Below are 19,135 nucleotides of genomic sequence, written 5' to 3'. Positions count from 1 at the left end.
CACGCACAGGGCATGCAGATGAAGAAAATTCCCTAGTACATACTTATAAAAAACTTAAGGATAGGCTTTGTAAGAGTTATAAGCCTACCCTTAAGTTTTTATAACTCTGTTTTCTAAGTTCCTTACATATTAACATTGGTAACGTAAGTTTCTATTTCAAATTCAAAATTTCTTTATTCATGTAGGCCTATCACAGGCACTTATGAAGCTTTCTGTTTATATTATATTATTATAAATATACATACATATCTTTAATAATGCATGTATGAAATTGATTTATCGTACGTACTAACCAGTGCATGCTGTGACTACCTATAAGTGAAATTATGTGTCATTAGTAACCTAAGGCTAGCTTTATTCATAACTATAATTCACGTAATTTTGTTGGTAGTTCTAATAAAAATTAATAAATAAATAAACTCGTACTGGAATAATATAACTCATTTTATATCATCTGCATGCCCTGTGCATACCCTCTATGCACGCCTTCTAATGCCACTTTTACTTACGACGGACAAGGCAAAAGTAAGTAACGCCTAATCAAAGAAGTTTCCTCGGCGTACATTACACCAATCGATTTTCACTAGGCAACTCATATAACCTAACTTGTCTATGGTTCTTGTGTGTTATTTTGTGTTCGATAACACAAACAAACAATATTTTTAAATATTGTTTGTTGTTTGTTTGTATTTAATATTTAAAAAACCCAATTATAATTTTTTTCACCTGTCAACGAGTCGCCTAAATTTAACGATTCGCCGATATAAAAATTTTCGGAACCGACAGGATTTGAACCTGCGACTCTCTGGCAATCGCGGCCTGAGCGCTTTCTCCAATTAAGCTACGGCTCTCCTACCGTCAATGCCGAAATTAGTATATGCCTTTCACATCATTCTTATAGCGACTGTAGCATCACCTAGTAGGAAACGTTGCAGTTTCGATCTACTTTTACTACTTTTTTTTTATATGCATTTAAAATTTATAAAATTGATAGTTCCTCCGGTGTCATACCCTTAGATGGCGCCTAACGTCTAGTCAATACATAAGTGTTCGTGAAACGTTGTTATTCTATAGGAATCACCTAAACCACTAACTAGGCATCCGATTAAGGCTATTCCTTAGGTTTAGTGAAAACGGGCATAAACCTCCTTCCTCCTTTATTTAGCTCAACATCCAGATGAAGTTACCTGTAAGCTCTGAACGGTAAACTTGGCAATCAGCTCGATCAGTCGAGGATACCCCTCTACCACCACAAGCTCCCCGAGCTGGTTGTTGGACTTGAGGCGGGCCAGCAGACGGCAGAACTCGTGGTAATTTGTGGGATCCGATAGACCCTGGAAGATTGAACAAATGAAAATAAAAGAATGCTTTATTTGTAATAAAAGAAATAAAATAAGCCAAAAAATAACAAACATCCGATAGACCCTGGAAGATTGAACGAATGAAAAATGAAAATAAAAAAATACTTTATTTGTAATAAAAGAAAAAAAATAAGCCAAAAAATAATGCACCATTTTCGGCCATCTTGGATTTTAACATACTATTAACGGAGTTCTGAAAAAATATGCTAATAAAATGCTTTATTTGTCATAAAAGAAAAAAAATAAGCCAAAAAATAACAAACATGTAGTAATGCACCATTTTCGGCCATCTTGGATTTGAATTTTCTCATAGTGTATAGTATTCAACTAGTCGAGCTCTTTTATTTGTTACACATATTATTAACGGACTTCTAAAAAAATATGTTACCCGCCATTTTGTGGCGGGTAACATATTTATCTTAGACTCTTCTTCTTCTTTAGGTGCCTCTCCAACTAGTGAATGAAAGTTGGCCGTCGGTTTTCGATAATTTTCCTTTTCTCTCGCGAGGCTAAACAGATGGGCGGCACTCGCGATCCCAGTCCACTCCCTAATATTGCGCAACCAAGACTTCCTCTTGCGACCGATGCGTCTCTTTCCCGCAACTTTGCCCATTATTATCAGTTGCAGTAGCCTGTATCTATCATGCCGAAGCACATGACCTAGATAAGCAACTTTTTTCTTTTTTACGGTCTTCCAAAGTTCGCGCTGACAACCAACTCGTCGCAAGACTTCCTCATTGGTAACCTTTTGAGTCCAACTAATTTTCAGCGTGCGTCGATAGGCCCACATCTCGAATGCTTCTAGACGTTTCCTGAGATCCTCTTTGATGGTCCAGGATTAGCATCCGTAAAGAAGTATTGGCCATACGTAACAATGTAGAAGGGGGTTTCGTAATGCGATGTTTAGGCGGCGGCTAGTGAGCACTTTTTTCATGCTTTGAAAAGCACTACGGGCGACTTCTATCCGGGTTTTAATTTCTGTTTCACTGTCCCATTTCTCAGTCAGCCAAGTGCCTAGATATTTATACCTCTGCACTCTCTCCAATACTTGGCTAGCCACTCTAAACTTTGGACCCAAATTTGCATTATTAGACACTACCAAGACCTACATCTTAGACTGATTCTCATCAAACATGGCTAAGATCCCTCCCGAATAATCAACCTGCAGCTGATTATTTATCATACCTGCGTGTCCTCGAGTATTCGCATGATGCCGGTGCACAAACGGGTGAGGAACTTGGACCTCTCGCTGTTGCTGAAGAGGGATCGGCGCACGGATGCCAACTGGACGATACAGGCCAGTGACAAGCTACAACTGGTGCCTTGGACGCTGTGGTACAGCTCGAAGAACAGCTCCAGGGTACCGGCTTCCAGAAACATAGAGCGCCAGGATGTTGGAATCTGGAATAGAGCAGTATTAGGTGGAGTTTATAATTACTGAATTATCTTTGGTCCGGTCTTTTAAATAAGTGTGTTTGTTTGTGTGATTGTCCGTGCTTAACTTTATGACAAGGTTGCTACCAATGCATAAGTTTAAAGAATGTGTTAAAACACATTTATTACAGCGAGGTTATTATACAATTGATGAGTTTCTTAATGACAAGGTTGCTTGGAAGCATCCGGCTCCGCTTTCATCTCTCACAAGATAGAAAAATGAATTTTCAAATGTAAAATGTAAATTGTTGAAATTGGAAAAGAGCAACTGCTGAGTTTCTTGCCGGCTCCTTATCGGTAGAATCTGCCTTCCGAACTGGTGGTAGAGTCACTACACACAGACAGACTTGACGTTTCAAAAGTGCTTCTATTAGGCCTATTTGAAATAAATGAATTTAGATTTTTTTTAATTTTGAATTTTAACGCTCGAACTAAGCATCCAATCGACTCGATTTATGGCATAAATTAGTTGAAGGGACGGAGAGTATGAAGGCTATATTAATTTTAATCCCGGTATACAATAACCGATTTTTTTTATTTATCTACAAGTTAGCCCTTGACCGCAATCTCACCTGGTGGTAAGTGATGATACAGTCCAAGATGCTAGCGGGCTAACCTGTTAGGGATTATCGTAGTAATACCCCTAATCGGTTTCTACGCGACATCGCACCGGAACACTAAATCGCTTAGCGGCACGTCTTTGTCGGTAGGGTGGTAACTAGCCACGGCCAAAGTCAACCATCAGAAAAAAAGCAATAAACTGTTCTCTAAATCTAGGAATCGCCTTAAACGGATGCCCTAAAGATTTCGGTCATTCGTAGAGAAAATAAACTTTTCACGAGTTCTTATGTGATGTCTAACAACGTTAGGCGCCGCCAAGTCACGACACCGATTTGGCGCTTTTTTAATTTTAAGGGACTCGTAAACTGACACTTCACAGATGAAAAAAATATTAATTCTGTTTTAAATCTTAAATCCATACGAAAAATGTAATCTATGAAAATACAAACACAAAGTTTTGCAAGAACCATAGACAATTTATGTTATTTGAGTTACCTAGTGAAAACTGTTTTCTGAAAGGTAAATCGGTGCACCTATTTTAAAAGTTTGAAAGAGCATTATCTATCTTTTTCATAGTATATTTATCACTTGTCACTTATCTTTATATATATATTTCTTGTGTGCGTGTGTATGTCACTGAACTCCTCCTAAACGGCTGGACCGATTTGAATGAACTTTTTGGTATGCGTTTGAGTGGCTTTTTTTTTTACTTTTGTAATAATCATTTATAGTATATTGTACCTTTATTTGACCTATCGCACAATAAAATCATCACTCAATCATACTCACATCCTGTGGTACATTACATGTTACTTATTTATGCATTAGCATTATTGTAACGGTCATAAGGGCAGTAACGCATTACACACCTGCACGGTGCATAGGTCATCGGACGATTCGTCGCTGGACGTCAAGATGAAATCGAAGGTGAGACAGTTTTGCGACAGACGCAGTAACGCGGCAAGCAAAGCGTGAGACTCGCCTCGCGCCTCGCTTACCGCCTCGCCCCTGGCCGCACCGAGCAGCGAGCAGGCGAGTCGAAACATCTCGAACAGCTGCGTGTCTCTGTAGACAACATATTATTTTTTATTTATTTATTAGCTTTCCGAGGGAAACAAACAGTATTATTACACATAAAAGTAATGCCGTATTTTTGTATCACATAAACCAATGAAGTTTCCACAACTTGGTTATACATATAATACGATAACATTAACCACAATTGCTTAGGAATAAGTACCTACCAAGCAATTATATATTGCACAAAAAAAGAGAAAAAAATAATTTAATTAAAACAAAAATGAAAAACAAACACTTGAAAGCTTAATATATACGTATTTTGCCAAAATAAATTTCCTGAAAATGTCCGTCTCACAATATTTGTTGTTGAAAGCATTGCACGGACGAGATTAAAAGTTATTTGCCGAATACCTTGTCTTCCATCTAGCCCACGCAAATGGAGGTTTACGCCTTGCATTTAACCTACGACATGCAAAATCGATAGTCCTTAGAAGTGGGGAGTCAACTAAATTGTTCCTGATCCTGTACAGGTAAACGCAGCGTTGGTCGGCCCCCAACGAGGTGGACAGACGACATCAAACGAGTCGCTGGGAGCCGCTGGAAACAAGCGGCCCAGGACCGTGGGTTTTGGAACTCTCTTCCAAAGACCTATGTCCAGCAGTGGACTTCAATCGGTTAAAGTGAGTAGTCGTATGAGCGAGTACACCCAGAATACAGTATTCCGGATCCAGTAAAAAATAACTATCCGACAAAATAAACAGCAATCCGTTCTACAGGTCCGTTCATACGTATATTTATTTATTTATTTATTTATTTATACTCTTTATTTGTACACCACTCAAACAAAGAAACAAGACAAAAAAGAACAAACACATGAAGAATGAAGCAGGATACAAAAGGCGGCCTTATCGCTAAGTAGCGATCTCTGCCAGGCAACCTTAGGATTAGGAAAACTAAAAAGAAAACAATGTATATGTTATTAGGATATGTAGTTGTGTGAGCTAGTCCACACACATGACAGTATTCCGGATCCGGTAACAACAGAAATACTGTACTTTGTTGGGTTGCCTGGCAGAGATCGCTTTTTAGCGATAAGGCCGCCCATTGTACCTTTGTTTTATTTAGTGTTGTTTTTGTTTATAGTTTCAAATTTAAAGTGTATTTTCATTTCATTTCATTTCAAATACTGATCCGTTTTATTGGGTCGAAACCGCGCGAGGCTTGGCAGTCCATCCTCGTAGAAAGTAGATGATACTGTTAAAATCGGTCCAGTAAATACTGCGCGAATATCCACCAGTAGCGACAGATCAGTAAAATCGGTCCTGTAAATGCTGCGCGAATATCCTCCAGTAGCGACGGATCAGTAAAATCGGTCCTGTAAATGCTGCGCGAATATCCTCCAGTAGCGACGGATCAGTAAAATCGGTCCTGTAAATGCTGTGCGAATATCGTCCAGTAGCGGCGGATCAGTAAAATCGGTCCTGTAAATGCTGTGCGAATATCCAACAGTAGCGACGTATTAGTTAAAATGGATCCCGTAAAATCGGATGTTCTATGTGAACGTGCCCCTAGCATAACAGGTTAGCCCGCTACCATGTTAGACTGCATCATCGTTTAGGACTCACCTGAAAGACGCTGCAATCTTTCTGTTTTTGGTGATGGAGCGACTCGCGTCCACGTCGGAGATCTGGTTCATTTCCACCACCAGCTGCGACAACAGCTGGACACCGATCGTGCATAGCTCCGCGGGGCCCTGGAACACGCCAACCGTCATCTTTATTTAGCCTTTATATAAGCCTATTAAACCACAGGCGGACACAGGTAAGGTTCTCATAGGATCCTCACTTGGCCAGCGTTGTGGAATACAGGCTAGCTATTATACTTTCTTATAGGAGAGAGAGGTAATTGATTATGATGCTGATGCCCACCAACCCACATTGGAGCAGCGTGGTGGGTCTATGCTCTAGAACCGCCTCATAGGAGAGAGGTAACTTGATTATGATGCTGATGCCCACCAACCCACATTGGAGCAGCGTGGTGGGTCTATACTCTAAAACAGTCTCATAGGAGAGATCCTATAGTAACTTGATGATGATGATTATGCCCACCAACCCACATTGGAGCAGCTTGATGGGTCTATACTCTAAAACAGTCTCATAGAAGAGATCCTATAGTAACTTGATGATGCTTATGCCCACCAAGCCACATTGGAGCAGCGTGGTGGGTCTATTCTCTTAAACCGTCTCATAGGAGAGATCCTATAGTAACTTGATGATGATGCTTATGCCCACCAACCCACATTAGAGCAGTTTGATGGGTCTATACTCTAAAACAGTCTCATAGAAGAGATCCTATAGAGAGGTAACTTGATGATTATGCTAATGCCCACCAAGCCACATTGGAGCAGTGTGGTGGGTCTATGCGCTAAAACCGTCTCATAGGAGAGATCCTATAGAGAGGTAACTTGATGATGATGCTTATGCCCACCAATCCACATTGGAGCAGCGTGGTGGGTCTTTGCTATTAAATCGTATCATAGGAGATATCCTTTGAGAGAGATATCTTGATAATGATGTTGATGCCCTCCAACCCGCAATGGAGCAGCGTGGTGGGTCTATGTTCTAAAACCGTCTCATAGGAGAGATCCTATAGAGAGGTAACTTGATAATGATGCTGAAGCCCACCAACCCACATTGGAGCAGCGTGGTGGGTTTATGTTCTAAAACCGACTCATAGGAGAGATCCTATAGAGAGGTAACTTGATAATTATGCTGAAGCCCACCAACCCACATTGGAGCAGCGTGGTGGGTTTATGTTCTAAAACCGACTCATAGGAGAGATCCTATAGACAGGTAACTAGATAATGATGCCCGCATTAAGGTGCTCGAATGGCGAACCCGCACCGGGAAACGCAGCGTAGGTCGGCTTCCAACGAGGTGGATAGACGACATCATGAGAGTTCCGGTCGCTTAGAAGTCGATTAGGGATATTACTACCATACTCCCTAACAGGTTAGCCCGCTACCATCTTAGACTGCATCATCACTTACCACCAGGTGAGATTGCAGTCGAGGTCAAAAAAAAAAAAAAAGCGTCCGGACGGTCCGCTTTTTGGCGGTCACTAACCTGCAGAAAGCTAGCCACGTCGTTCATGACACTGTGAAATACAAACTCCTCTTTGACAGTGTCGAACCAACCCAGCTTGGTGATGCGCGCGAACAACGATACGAGCGCCTGGAAACAAATTTTAACATTATACTGGTGCCAATCCTTATGTACTGAAATCTCTTAACTTTATGAACAATGCTAGCTTGGCCAGCAGGGGTAACACAGGCAGGAGACAAAAATATATATCCCCCGATTATCAGGGGATATAATTAATGTGTCCACATGCAATAGCATTGTGACATAGAATAGAATTTTACCCCCGTTTAAATAAACTTGCAGTGCAATATACTAGACTACATAAAATAAGTAATTCATTTAAAGGAAATAAAAAAATAAAAAAATAATAAGTAATATACTACGCCAATACCAACATCGCCATCTAGCCCCAAAGTTAGCTTAGCTTGTGTTACGGGTACTAAGGACTATGTCAACGATAAAAATGCTTGGGAGTAAATTATTGCTCTAACCAGGTTGCTTCTTAAATAGTTTTAAGTGACAATGTGAGATGGTGATAACCAAAAAAATAAATCATGAGCAGTCACGGGACGCCTGGCCGATGAGAAACATCGAATTTATTTTGTACAAGTAATGGGCACAAAAGTACAGATTATCACAGGAACTAAATATGGCATGATAAAAAATACAATATAACGAATTTTCTCCAGAAAATGATGACTGTTTGTTTATTAATTTCTTTTCTTCATATACAAAATGTTTTCATTCATAAATTTCTTTAAATAGGTGACAACTCAAGTATTTCCATCAACGTTTGTACATATATTCTATCATATAGCGTGGCGATGCGTTAGCTTCAGAAGCTTGTAGTAAAATAACTATTTAAGATTTCATGGATGCCCCATGCTATAAAATAAGGAAACCTTTTACTATATTGTTTAGATTTACGATTTTTTTTTTTTGGAAATAAACATTATTATTATTATTATGTCTCTAATGTTCTTAACGTTTACCATAAAGTGCGGGGCATTTCCACTGTTTTTGGGCACAATGCACTGCATGCAATAATGGCTGAATGAGGGTTCTGTATGTTCTTAATTCTTTGATCATAATAAAAATAGATAGATACCTGATGATGGAGATAACTTTAAGAACATTATGTAGAACTCTCAGGCATGCAGGTTTCCACACGATGTCTCACTTCACCGTCGAAGCAAGTGATATTTTTAATTACTTATAACGCACATTAGTTAGAGGTGCGTGATGAGATTCGAACTCGGTACCCCGAAAGGGTAGTCGAGCTCCTACCGACTGCGCTATCGCCGAATAATATACATAAATACTTATTATATACAGATAAACACCCAGACACTGAAAAAAATTTATGTACATCTGCTTGACTGCATTCTCACCTGGTGGTAAGTCATGATCCAGTCTAAAATTGCAGCGGTTCAGGTATGGCAGTTATATGTATTCGTCGGTAACCCTGTACACGACTAATATTGAAGCACCAAAAACCACTCCACTTTAGTAGTGTTTCTCGAACAGGCGGTTTGTCACTTCATACCATTTAGCAGTGGACTGTTATTATTTTGTCAATGGGAAAATTTTGTGAGCTAGAAACCTTCCACAGGTGTGAATCGAGACGTGCGCGGAGCGTTTTCACTGTTCTCGGACACAATGCACTGCATGGAATAATGGCTGAATGAGGCTTCTGTATAATCTTAATTCTTTGATTATAATTATAGATAGATAAAATATGGATAGATACCTGAACAACAAAGTGGGCGAGTTTCGGCCTGGTCGCGAGGTAGTTGAGGACATAGTTGCGTATGTCCAGACGCTGCTGCACTGTGAAACTAGTAGTCGACCTGGGTGGGACGAGAAAAGTTTATTTATTTATTTTAAACTAGCCTCTGTACGAGACTTCGTCTGCATGGACCTCGGAATTGTTTCTAAAGCTATGTTCCATAACAATTTTTATTCCTACCACGGAAACTGTTAGAGGAGTGACATGCATACCTAATATCAAAGCTGTCTCCCCGCCGCTTAGCTTGTAAACAATTTTTAATTTTCCCTCGAGAACTACTTAAGGAATCGGGATACAAGGTAGCCTATGTTCTTTTCCATGTCTTTAAAAATCGTGTATATCTTTAAAAAAACAATGTGTGTTTGAGTAACAGATATCCACCACACTTTCACATTTATAATTAGTAGGAAAGTAGGATATTAATAGGATAGTTTGCAGAAGTCATTTGTGGCACTGAGTATATGCCTTCAAGATATGATTCCCAAGGTAACTTTGGACTTACCAAGGCTCCGCTTTCATCTCTCACAAGATAGAAAAATGAATGTTAAAGTGTAAAATGTAAATAGTTGATATTGAAAAAGAGTAATTTGCGGAGTTACTCTCTGGCTCTTCTCAATACAATCTGCCTTCCGACCCGGGGTAGTGATGACTTCACATTTCAAATGTGCTTATAAACTAGGCCTACTTGAAATAAATGAATTTTGATTATATATGTATATATGTATATTTGCAAATGTTTATGCCACACTGTGGATATATGTGGATTGAATCCAATTAATCCAATATAAGGGATGAAAGACGTATCTCAGCTCAATGTCATCGCTCATGGCCTCGTTTTGGCAAATTAAGTTTGCGTTTTCTGTTTCTTTTTAATCTATTAACGTTACTTGTTTGCAACATTTTTGTTTTTTTTTTCAATTTGTTGCGACACATTGGCAGGTGGACAAGTTAATTATATCCCTTGGCAGTGGATATAGTCGGGGGATATAATTTTTGTCTCTGACCCTACTGCGGGGAACTCAGTAGGGACTGAGAAGTTATGTTAAGCCTAATGTGTTTATTTTTGATTATACAACGTTATAATTTTACCTGCTTATAAGTTTGGAGAGGGTGGTAGCAGCCAACAGCTGCGAGTAGCTCGAGCTGGACCTCTCAAGTAACGCCTGGCATTTGCTCAGAGTGTCCGGAGACTCCTGGAATTTAGAAATAACATACATGTTATAATGCTATGCTCAGTTGGAGCTTGGTGGGTCTGCTCTATAACCATCTCTTCTCTGAGAGAGGAGGCTTTCGCCCAGCAGTGGGATATAATATTGACGATGATGCCGAACTTGTCGCTATATGACTAGTTTTGAAAAACTGCTTTATGATGTTTGGAAGTAAATAAAATAAATACACTACGACAGTACACACATCGCCATCTAGTCCAAAAGTAAGCGTAGCTTGTGTTATAGGTACTCAGATAACTAATGAATAATTTAATGAATAATATACATAATTACTTATAATATAATAAACACCCAGACACTGAAAAACAATCATGTTCATCACACAAACATTTTCCAGTTGTGGGAATCGAACCCACGGCATTGGGCTCAGAATGCAGGGCCGCTGCAAACTGCGCCAATCGGCCGTCATATATTTCAAGACTAGATTAGATGTTTCTATATAAAGGTTCAATCTTAAATTGCTTGTTAAATCAACTCACCTGAAATCTAACAACTGCAATCTCAGCTTGATCGCGTATAGACTGATCTTGGGATTCATAGAGTTGCTTACACAGAAGCTCTATTTGGATCACCTCCTGAAACATCAATTTATTTATTACTAGCTGTTGCACGCGATTTCGTCTGCGTTTGTTGTGTAAAAAAAAATTTAACTATTCAGTATCGTTAAGCCTTAAACAAGGGGTTCGCTGCTGTCCACTGAGGAGTTCTGTCCTCTATCTCCAACCACAGTTTGGGCAAAATTAAACACATATATATACCTCTATAGTACAAAAATAATTATTTAAATCGGTTATAATTTTTCGGAGTTATGGTGTTATATCGTGAAATACTTTCATCCCCTCTCTCAAAGCACCCAGCTTAATGTGGGGATAAAAAGTATCCTATAGTACTTCTAACACTTCCAAGAACATGTGTACAAAGTTTCATGAGGATCGGTTAAGTAGTTTTTGCGTAAAAGCGTTACAAACAAACTCATATTGACATTTATAATATTAGTAGGGATAGTAGGGAAGTAGGGATTTAAGTGTAAAAAGAGACAACAATTTTTTTAAATTTTTTTATATTAATAGCGGGCAAACGCGCAAGTGGGTCACCTGATGTTAAATGAGCACCTGAGAAGCCACCGATGCGTTGTCGACTTGTAAGGAGTTTGTTTATCCGCCCCTTGAATAACCCTAGATTGTATTTTGGAGTAAACACATCAGATGGGAGATTGTTCCACAATTTGCAAGTGCTCGGTAGAAATTATCTGGTATTTCGAGCAGTAGAATAATACCAGGTATTCAGATGATGAGGATGGAATTTATTTCTACAGCGTGAGAAGTGCGATCAGAGAACCGGGGAGGAGGTAAAAATAAGCAAAAAAAATGTCAACAACATTTTCAAGTCATTCTCATACTCAAAGGGTTTATGTAAATAAATGTTAATATGGACCCACAGGAAAAACTGATCAAAGAGGGCTTCAGAAGAGGTTAGACCATGTCCAATTAAAACAAGATTGTATATTTTGTTTCTTTGATTCAAATTATTAATTTGAACACACAATATACAATTGTTTCATGGATTATAATTCAAGTTAATCAAAGATTGTATGATAAATAGGGCAAATAAAAATATATGATTGAGAAATAAGGTGTTTGATAGCTAATAGCCTGCAGAGTTTAATTTATGGAGTTTAGTTTAAGTCTATGGCATAACCAATTTGCTTAGGTGGATCCCCATTGACAGTATATACAAAAATGTTCTAGGGCAAAAAATGTTGTAGATACTGTAAGAAGTGGCTCTTTTCCAAAATAGTTATATTAATTTCTACTGAAGGGATATTGTACCATGGTGGTGTTTTCAAATCTCTCATTCTCTCACACACTAAGATAACAAAGCAGCCTACTTCTACCTTACTACCTCAGTAAAAATAAGAGACAAACATATGTCACCCTCGCAAAGCCATAGTTCGATTCTAACTTTATGTTGTCATGGTAGTTAGCTGCAGGTGTGTGCAGGTAGTCCACAGAACTGTCCTGCTGAATTGCAGACACTGAATATTGAATTCTGCGTGTCAAAATGCATAAAGTTTGATTCACACTCTGCTATGGAAAACATGTAGTCTTAGTAACACAAATTTAAATTACTTGTACGTTTTTTTACTATTTATTTATTTCTATTTTGTTATTGTGTGCAATAAAGTATTTTTGATTGAGTAATTGAAGTTGTACACAATGAAAAAAGGTGATTGATTGTCTCCCCGATGCCAACCTTAGGATGGCCTAAACATGCAATATAAAACTAACCCTACTGTGCTTGTATAACGCTATTTAATAAAGCAATTTATTGCCATACATTTTGTTATATTAGTAATCCTCCATATTACCTAAAGCCATTATCCACATTCTTTTTACCACATTTATTAGGCTTTTCTGCAAAAGGGATCAAAAGCGGCCTATGTTACTCGCAGTCTTTTTAATGAATCAATGCAATACCCAAGTTTTTTTTATTTTATTTTAAAGGGTGTGAAGGAAGGAGGTATAAACAAACACACTCATAATATTACTAAGGAAGCAAGGATTATCGTTCTTAACAACTTAAATGTAGGGCGCGTGGATTTTTTTGTTTAGTCAAAAACTAAAATATCGAAACCATCGTGGCTACTGGTTACTGTTTCATTTAACTGCGTTACATGAAATAGTAACCAGTTGGGAATTCAATTTTCGGACTAGACGCCAAGATTTTATATTCAAGCATTCTCAATAGGAGTATAAGATATTTTATTACAGTTTTCGGGCGTTACACATAATAGAAAGCGTAAAATTCGGCGGTGTTTACAAACCTTTAGGAGACTATCCCATTTCAAGGGTACATTATTGTAAACACGTATAACCAATATGCCGGTAAGTTTATACGTTAGTTACAATCAATAATAATTAAAAACAAATAAATTTGCACGCAATAACGAGCGAAATTGATACATAATAGAAAAAGTGCAATGAAAATCTTTGTAATACGCCATCGGAAGTGGACGAAAACAAATGACAACAAAACACATTTTTTAAACGATGACACATTTTAATTCCATCGGAAATTTATTATATAGCGTCAGAAAATATATGCCGCCGATTTTGAGGCTATAAGTATGTTAAAATAAGTAAAATATCGTAATATTTTGATTCTCACCTGTTCTTCGGCCATCTTTGTTATTTTCATGCATTTGAAATGACGTTTTGTTACAGGCTGTAGCGCTACAATTTTTGAGCAACATAAGGGCACGAATACACTTACAGCATAGATGAAATGTTATTAACGTTGTATTTGTATCATCATTGATTTTATGTTTATCAAGCGTACCTAATACTTTAAAAGCAAGTTTGTATTTCATATAAATGTAAATATTAAACAAAAACATGAATATAAGCATCTTTCCCCTTCTACTACGCGTTAAGTTATTTCTCACGACATATAAAAATAATGTATAAAAATTCAACGGGTAGAATAAACACCAAATCTTTTTGTGCGTGGGTCCAATGCTTATTGCCTAACATCAATATGTGCTTGGAATAAAAAAGGAATATTCTAGCTTAGAACAAACCTTTTAAAACATAACTGTCGTTTTTAAATCGAAACTGTCGTATTTTGTTGCCGACAGGAATGTCTGCCGAAATAAACTGCCTCGTTGGATAATGGTTTGTCAACTACGGATCACGAAGTTCTGTGTTTGAGTCCAAAAAAATATAAAATAGGGGATTGTGTATTTTCTATTAAAGAATTTTAGTAACAGCCCGGAGTTAGTCATACCCCCGTGCCTCGGTGAGGACGTAAAACCGTCGGTCCCGGTAGTTTTTACTCAATTGTGGTAAGAGTCGTTTAAGCCCACCAACCCTCAATGAAGCAGCGTGGTGGGTATATGCTGTAAACCATTCTCTCCTATGAGAGGCGACCCCTGTGCCCAGCTGTGGGACATTTATATGCTGCGTGATGATGATGATGATATGTTTTCACACGAACACAACATTAACAGTAACATTGGCAGAGATTCAAGCATAAATCGCACGCTCGCTTACTACGCTTTTCGCTTCCTACTTTAGCTCGAGCGTGTGGGCAAACCACAAGCAGCGAGCTAATTTAAGCATACGCCTGTTTCCCGATACAAACAAAAATTAAAAACACTGGCTGTATTATTTTGAGTTCTTTTGATTCAAACAAAAGTGAACACGACTGTCACACGCATCATAGAAAGAAGAGTAAAAGGGAAAAGCTTTGAAAATGTGTTTAATTTACGGCTAAATTCAAGTGTACATGCAAAATGAGTTAGAATTTGTACATGTTGATTCTAATTCATTCATTTTAAACATGTTACGGGTAAAATTATCGAAATTGAGACAGGTGTGTGCCACTGCCTTTATAGCGAGGATTTTAAAAGAAACTAAACCAATCAAGAGAAATATAGATAAATGTAAGTTAATTTTAATTTCAGTCAAAAAATATACAATCGGATAGATATATGCTCTGAGAATTAAAATTCAGTCAGTATTCGGATAAATTTTAACCAAGCCCTGGGATAACTGGGAAAATGAAACGCTGACGGACAGGCGGTCAAAGTGATGCTCCAATGGCTCCATTTTTTTTATTATGACTATGAGATTCGGAACTTCAAAACTTGTTATAAATATATTTTTGATCTTTCTGACTTACTACATTTGACTATTTTTTTTTAGATTCCATCGAATATTTGAGTAAAGCGTCGAAAAGTACTGACTCGAGTTCCAAAGATGAAAATTCCGAAAAACGAAAACATATAATTGATAAATGCTTTGCGGAAAAAACACCGGTATTAGAAGATTTCCAAAAAAATGCAAACGATGAATTGCTCATGAAGGATAATTTGACGCTTTATGAGGGTAACACTGTAGATAAACCTGAATCATCGATATCTAAAATATTTGGTAAAGAAAAAAAGTCTATCGAGGTAGGAAGAAATGCTAGAATTCAAGATATAGCAGCAAAGGTAGAAGAAGTTAAGCTAGCTCATGATATCATTCATACTAAGGGAGTTAAAGATGAACCAACATTACTACAAAATGCTAAAGTTGAAAGCAACCCAGAGAATTCAAAAGTTTCAACATTGCTGCAAAATATCAACGTTCAAACCACCACAGGAGATATGAGAGATGTAGAGAATCTAAGTCAAAATGTTGGTCAACTGGACAAGATACCCCATGAACACCTGAATGCTACTTTAACAGTATCAGACGCACTAGAAAATACTGATCTTCAACAATCTGCAGCAAATATAGAAAAAGAAAAAATAGCTCAGCATATCGTTCATATTGACAAGACTCCATATGTTAATATTGATGCAGCTAAAGTTGAAGATGTAAATATAATCCAAAAAGAATCAGAGATACAACAGAATGCTGAAATTGAAGCCAAGACACAAACGGTGGATAAAGAAAAATTATTGCAGCATGTAATTCATATTGATAAGGCTCCCCATCTTGGAAACGAAGTAGCTAAAATAAACGTGCTTAATCCAACACTTTCAGAATCAGTTCTAAACACTACTACAGCTAGAACAGAAGAAGAGAAACTAGCACAGAAAATTGATCATATTGATGAAACACCACACGTTGAGGCTGGTGTTGCTAAAGTTGAAGGGTTCAATGTTTCTCCAAAAGTTCTTGGCCATGAAGCTAACCCCAATTTAACTGTAAGTGAACCCAGTTCAGACACTTTTTCTGAACAAACAGAGCAATTTAACATAGACGAGCTAGCAAAGAAATGTCTTGGTAAGCCAGATGGCGATATTGATCAAATTTTGCTCAAAGAATTGAAAAACATATCCCGTGCAAATTCGATAAAACTGAATTTCCCAAAGGATGATTCTTCTCAAAAATATTTTAGTCAAATATTTGAAAACAAATCAAGAGACAATAATAATATTGTGTTTGATATATCGGCCACACATCTTAAGCAAGTTTTGAGAAAGGAAATAAAAGATGTTACAGAAATGAGAATGGATAAGTTTTACCCTTTTCATTTGGATACAGTTCCCATAGTTACTACTGATACAAGAGAAGATGAATGTAATAGAAATTATTCACCAGATGGCATTAAAAATCTTTTACTTGATATTCCCGCCGTTTTAGACCCATATGACATGCAAGCTATTCCTTTTTATCAGTATGTCACCAAAGAGAATATTGAACTCCAAGAACTTCAGCAACAAGACGCCCCTACACGGAAACCAGCAAAGACGGCACAAGAAACTCTGATGGAAGCTCCAATGCATCTTTCGAGGAATGCCCCGATGAACGAAGAAGTCATACTCAGTAGAGATGACTTAAACTTGCAAGAACCTACAATGAACAATGAGTTAAAAGAACTTGAAGAGGCTGAAACCTTTGCACCACCATCAGAAGTTGAGCACTCTTTGAAATCAAGACAGACAACAGCTTTGTCTGAATCTGACGTCTCCAAGTTACTTGAATATAAAAATTCGCTATCAGTACAGGGGGTACAACTTGGAAGGATGAATTCTAATATTGAGCCAAGTGAATTCCCTACTGCGGACACCGATACTGAATCAGGAAAACTATCAACTACATCGCAGGAATGCTCATTTGAAGAACTTCAAAATGCTACGCATACTGTACTCACAACCACACCAGCGGATCCTTTCGGTACTGGACAAAATGATTCTAGCCAGCAAAATATGCCTAGTTCTACCGTATTTCATGAAGGTGAGGAAAGGCGTACTGAACAACAGACAAACACTGCGATATCTGCTAATCAAGAACCTGGTGAATATTTTCCCACGAATCATTTTAATTCTTTTACGGATATCAGCATTGTACAAGCTGAGTATTTAGTTACTGATACTTGTGTCACATATTCTGGGGTTTTCGATAGTAAAATGGCAACTATTAGCGATGAGGCATATGATACAGCTACTGATAGTCTTATATCCCAGAGTATATCTAATTATTCCACGTTTCCCCAGCTTTCAGAATTCGAAGAAAATAATTATGCTGTGCGTAAACCAAAGAAACGTTTGGTTGGAACTGACCGTATCACACATGTCTTTAACCAACCAGGACAAATACAAGATGGTAGATTAAAAGCAGTTGTAACTGAGGATGTGGACTTGACGTCTTATACAGAAGACAAGATCCCACTTTCAATGTTATTAAAACGAGTTAGGGAACGAAATCTTTTGGAATTTATTACGTCCGTTAAAACTGAAACCGAAGTAGCTAAAAGGCCCAATTGCTTACCACCGTTGGATAAAAGTAAACCAAAAACTACTATCAACCCTTCCCCCTGCCAACCCAAACCCAAAGAGAAAGAGTCGTGTAAGGAACCACAACCATGCAAACCGCCTGAGAAAAAGGACCCATGCGCGAAATTTTCTCCATTCATCTTTGCAGCGCTCTTAAGATCGAACCTTGATGTTTCTATCCCCCCTAAACCAATATACGATCAGATGTATACTTACATATCTTTGGTTAAGGAGATGAGTTTTAAGAAATTTAAGCACCTCCTCCAAATTTTGGGCTTTCTTAATATAAAACAAAGTGCAGACAAAACTGATGACGTGGTATGCGTTAGAGATTTCGAACCTTGGGTGCCTATACCGTCTTGGCCTATGCCGAAGGTGGCTAAGAAAAAGTCTGTAGTATACCCCAAGGATGGATGCAAGTTACCCGTGAATCCCGTACGATCAAATACAGACAAACCCTGCATGGAAAAGTCTAAGAAGATATCACCAACCAAAACCATTTTCAATCCATCAGTAATTCATGAAATGTAGAGAAATTTTTTTGGTGTTAAAAACCAAAAAAATTTCTATGCTGATGCAATTACAGATGCTGCATCTTCAAATCGTCATTTAGAACGTTTGACGGAAATTGCCTATTATTTATTTTATAATATTGTTTGGTTTTAGTAACAACTATTTATTGAATACTAGCTGTGACCTGCAGTTTCACCCGCTTACACTACAGGTCTTAGCAAACGGCTACAAAGTCTTCAATCTTGCACAATAAATCAGTTACCTTAATTAAAGTTTGTTTACAGATACAGTTATACAGATAACGACTTGAATATAAATGCTCTTGAAGCTTCAACCACCATTACTTGAAACTTTCAATCGCGTAAACAGTGCTAATGGAACATGACCATCCTGGGGACCTACTCTAGTTTCACTTTTTCTTTTACTCCTTATCACAAATGATTGCAAATAATGTGCAGCACAGAATGTGTGCAGGTACGCAACGTTAAAGTCATTAAACGGATGGGCGCCCGAATTTGGAAGTTTTAAAGAATATTTGATATCCGTTTGTCTCAGCTCCTAAGTAACAAGTATTTAGTCAAACCTTAAGTGAAGGGTTTACTGCTGTCTGCTGGGAAGTTCTGTTTCGCTATAAGATTCGTCAGATCCACACGAAATTTAGGTAGAACTAAACAGCCTTTCCAGAGCAGAAATATTTCATGAAATCGAATTCACTTGCACAGTTATGGTTTAGCATCGTCAAAAACTTTCATCCACTCTCAAAGGGAATTATCCTGAATCTCGGGATGAAAGGTATCATATGTCCTATTTCGCAG

General features: G+C 37.9%; 2 protein-coding genes across 4 annotated transcripts in view; one reads left to right on the top strand and one right to left on the bottom strand.

Annotated features, from left to right (window-relative positions):
* Positions 1 to 13,751, bottom strand: part of LOC120635302 (exportin-7-A) — a 49,155-nt gene extending 35,404 nt beyond the window's left edge. For all 3 annotated transcript variants that reach the window (XM_039906271.1, XM_039906272.1, XM_039906270.1), the window contains exons 1-9: positions 13,706 to 13,751; positions 11,017 to 11,112; positions 10,398 to 10,501; positions 9,270 to 9,369; positions 7,502 to 7,609; positions 6,002 to 6,129; positions 4,226 to 4,421; positions 2,547 to 2,762; positions 1,188 to 1,334 (exon numbers count right to left, since the gene is read on the bottom strand). In XM_039906271.1, coding sequence (XP_039762205.1) covers positions 1,188 to 1,334; positions 2,547 to 2,762; positions 4,226 to 4,421; positions 6,002 to 6,129; positions 7,502 to 7,609; positions 9,270 to 9,369; positions 10,398 to 10,501; positions 11,017 to 11,112; positions 13,706 to 13,735 — 1,125 coding nt within the window. In that variant the 5' untranslated portion in view covers positions 13,736 to 13,751. The remainder of the gene's footprint in view (positions 1 to 1,187; positions 1,335 to 2,546; positions 2,763 to 4,225; positions 4,422 to 6,001; positions 6,130 to 7,501; positions 7,610 to 9,269; positions 9,370 to 10,397; positions 10,502 to 11,016; positions 11,113 to 13,705) is intronic.
* A 1,031-nt stretch (positions 13,752 to 14,782) lies between these two features.
* LOC120635276 lies at positions 14,783 to 18,350 on the top strand. The gene is made up of 2 exons (XM_039906239.1): positions 14,783 to 14,981; positions 15,244 to 18,350. The coding sequence occupies exons 1-2, from the start codon at positions 14,825 to 14,827 to the stop codon at positions 18,336 to 18,338; spliced, it is 3,252 nt and encodes a 1,083-aa protein (XP_039762173.1). The 5' UTR covers positions 14,783 to 14,824; the 3' UTR covers positions 18,339 to 18,350.
* Positions 18,351 to 19,135: the final 785 nt, after the last annotated feature.

This window comes from Pararge aegeria, chromosome 26 (assembly GCF_905163445.1).
Source record: "Pararge aegeria chromosome 26, ilParAegt1.1, whole genome shotgun sequence".
Lineage (NCBI taxonomy): Eukaryota > Metazoa > Arthropoda > Insecta > Lepidoptera > Nymphalidae > Pararge > Pararge aegeria.
Note: the sequence above shows the minus strand (reverse complement) of the source record. Positions and strands in the feature narration are given on the sequence as shown.

Bases quoted from the DNA above. Each gene is read 5' to 3' on its own strand.
- LOC120635276 (XM_039906239.1), top strand. From the start codon at position 14,825: ATGCAAAATGAGTTAGAATTTGTACATGTTGATTCTAATTCATTCATT. The intron at 14,982-15,243 runs GTAAGTTAATTT...ATTTTTTTTTAG, and splicing joins CAAGAGAAATATAGATAAAT to ATTCCATCGAATATTTGAGT.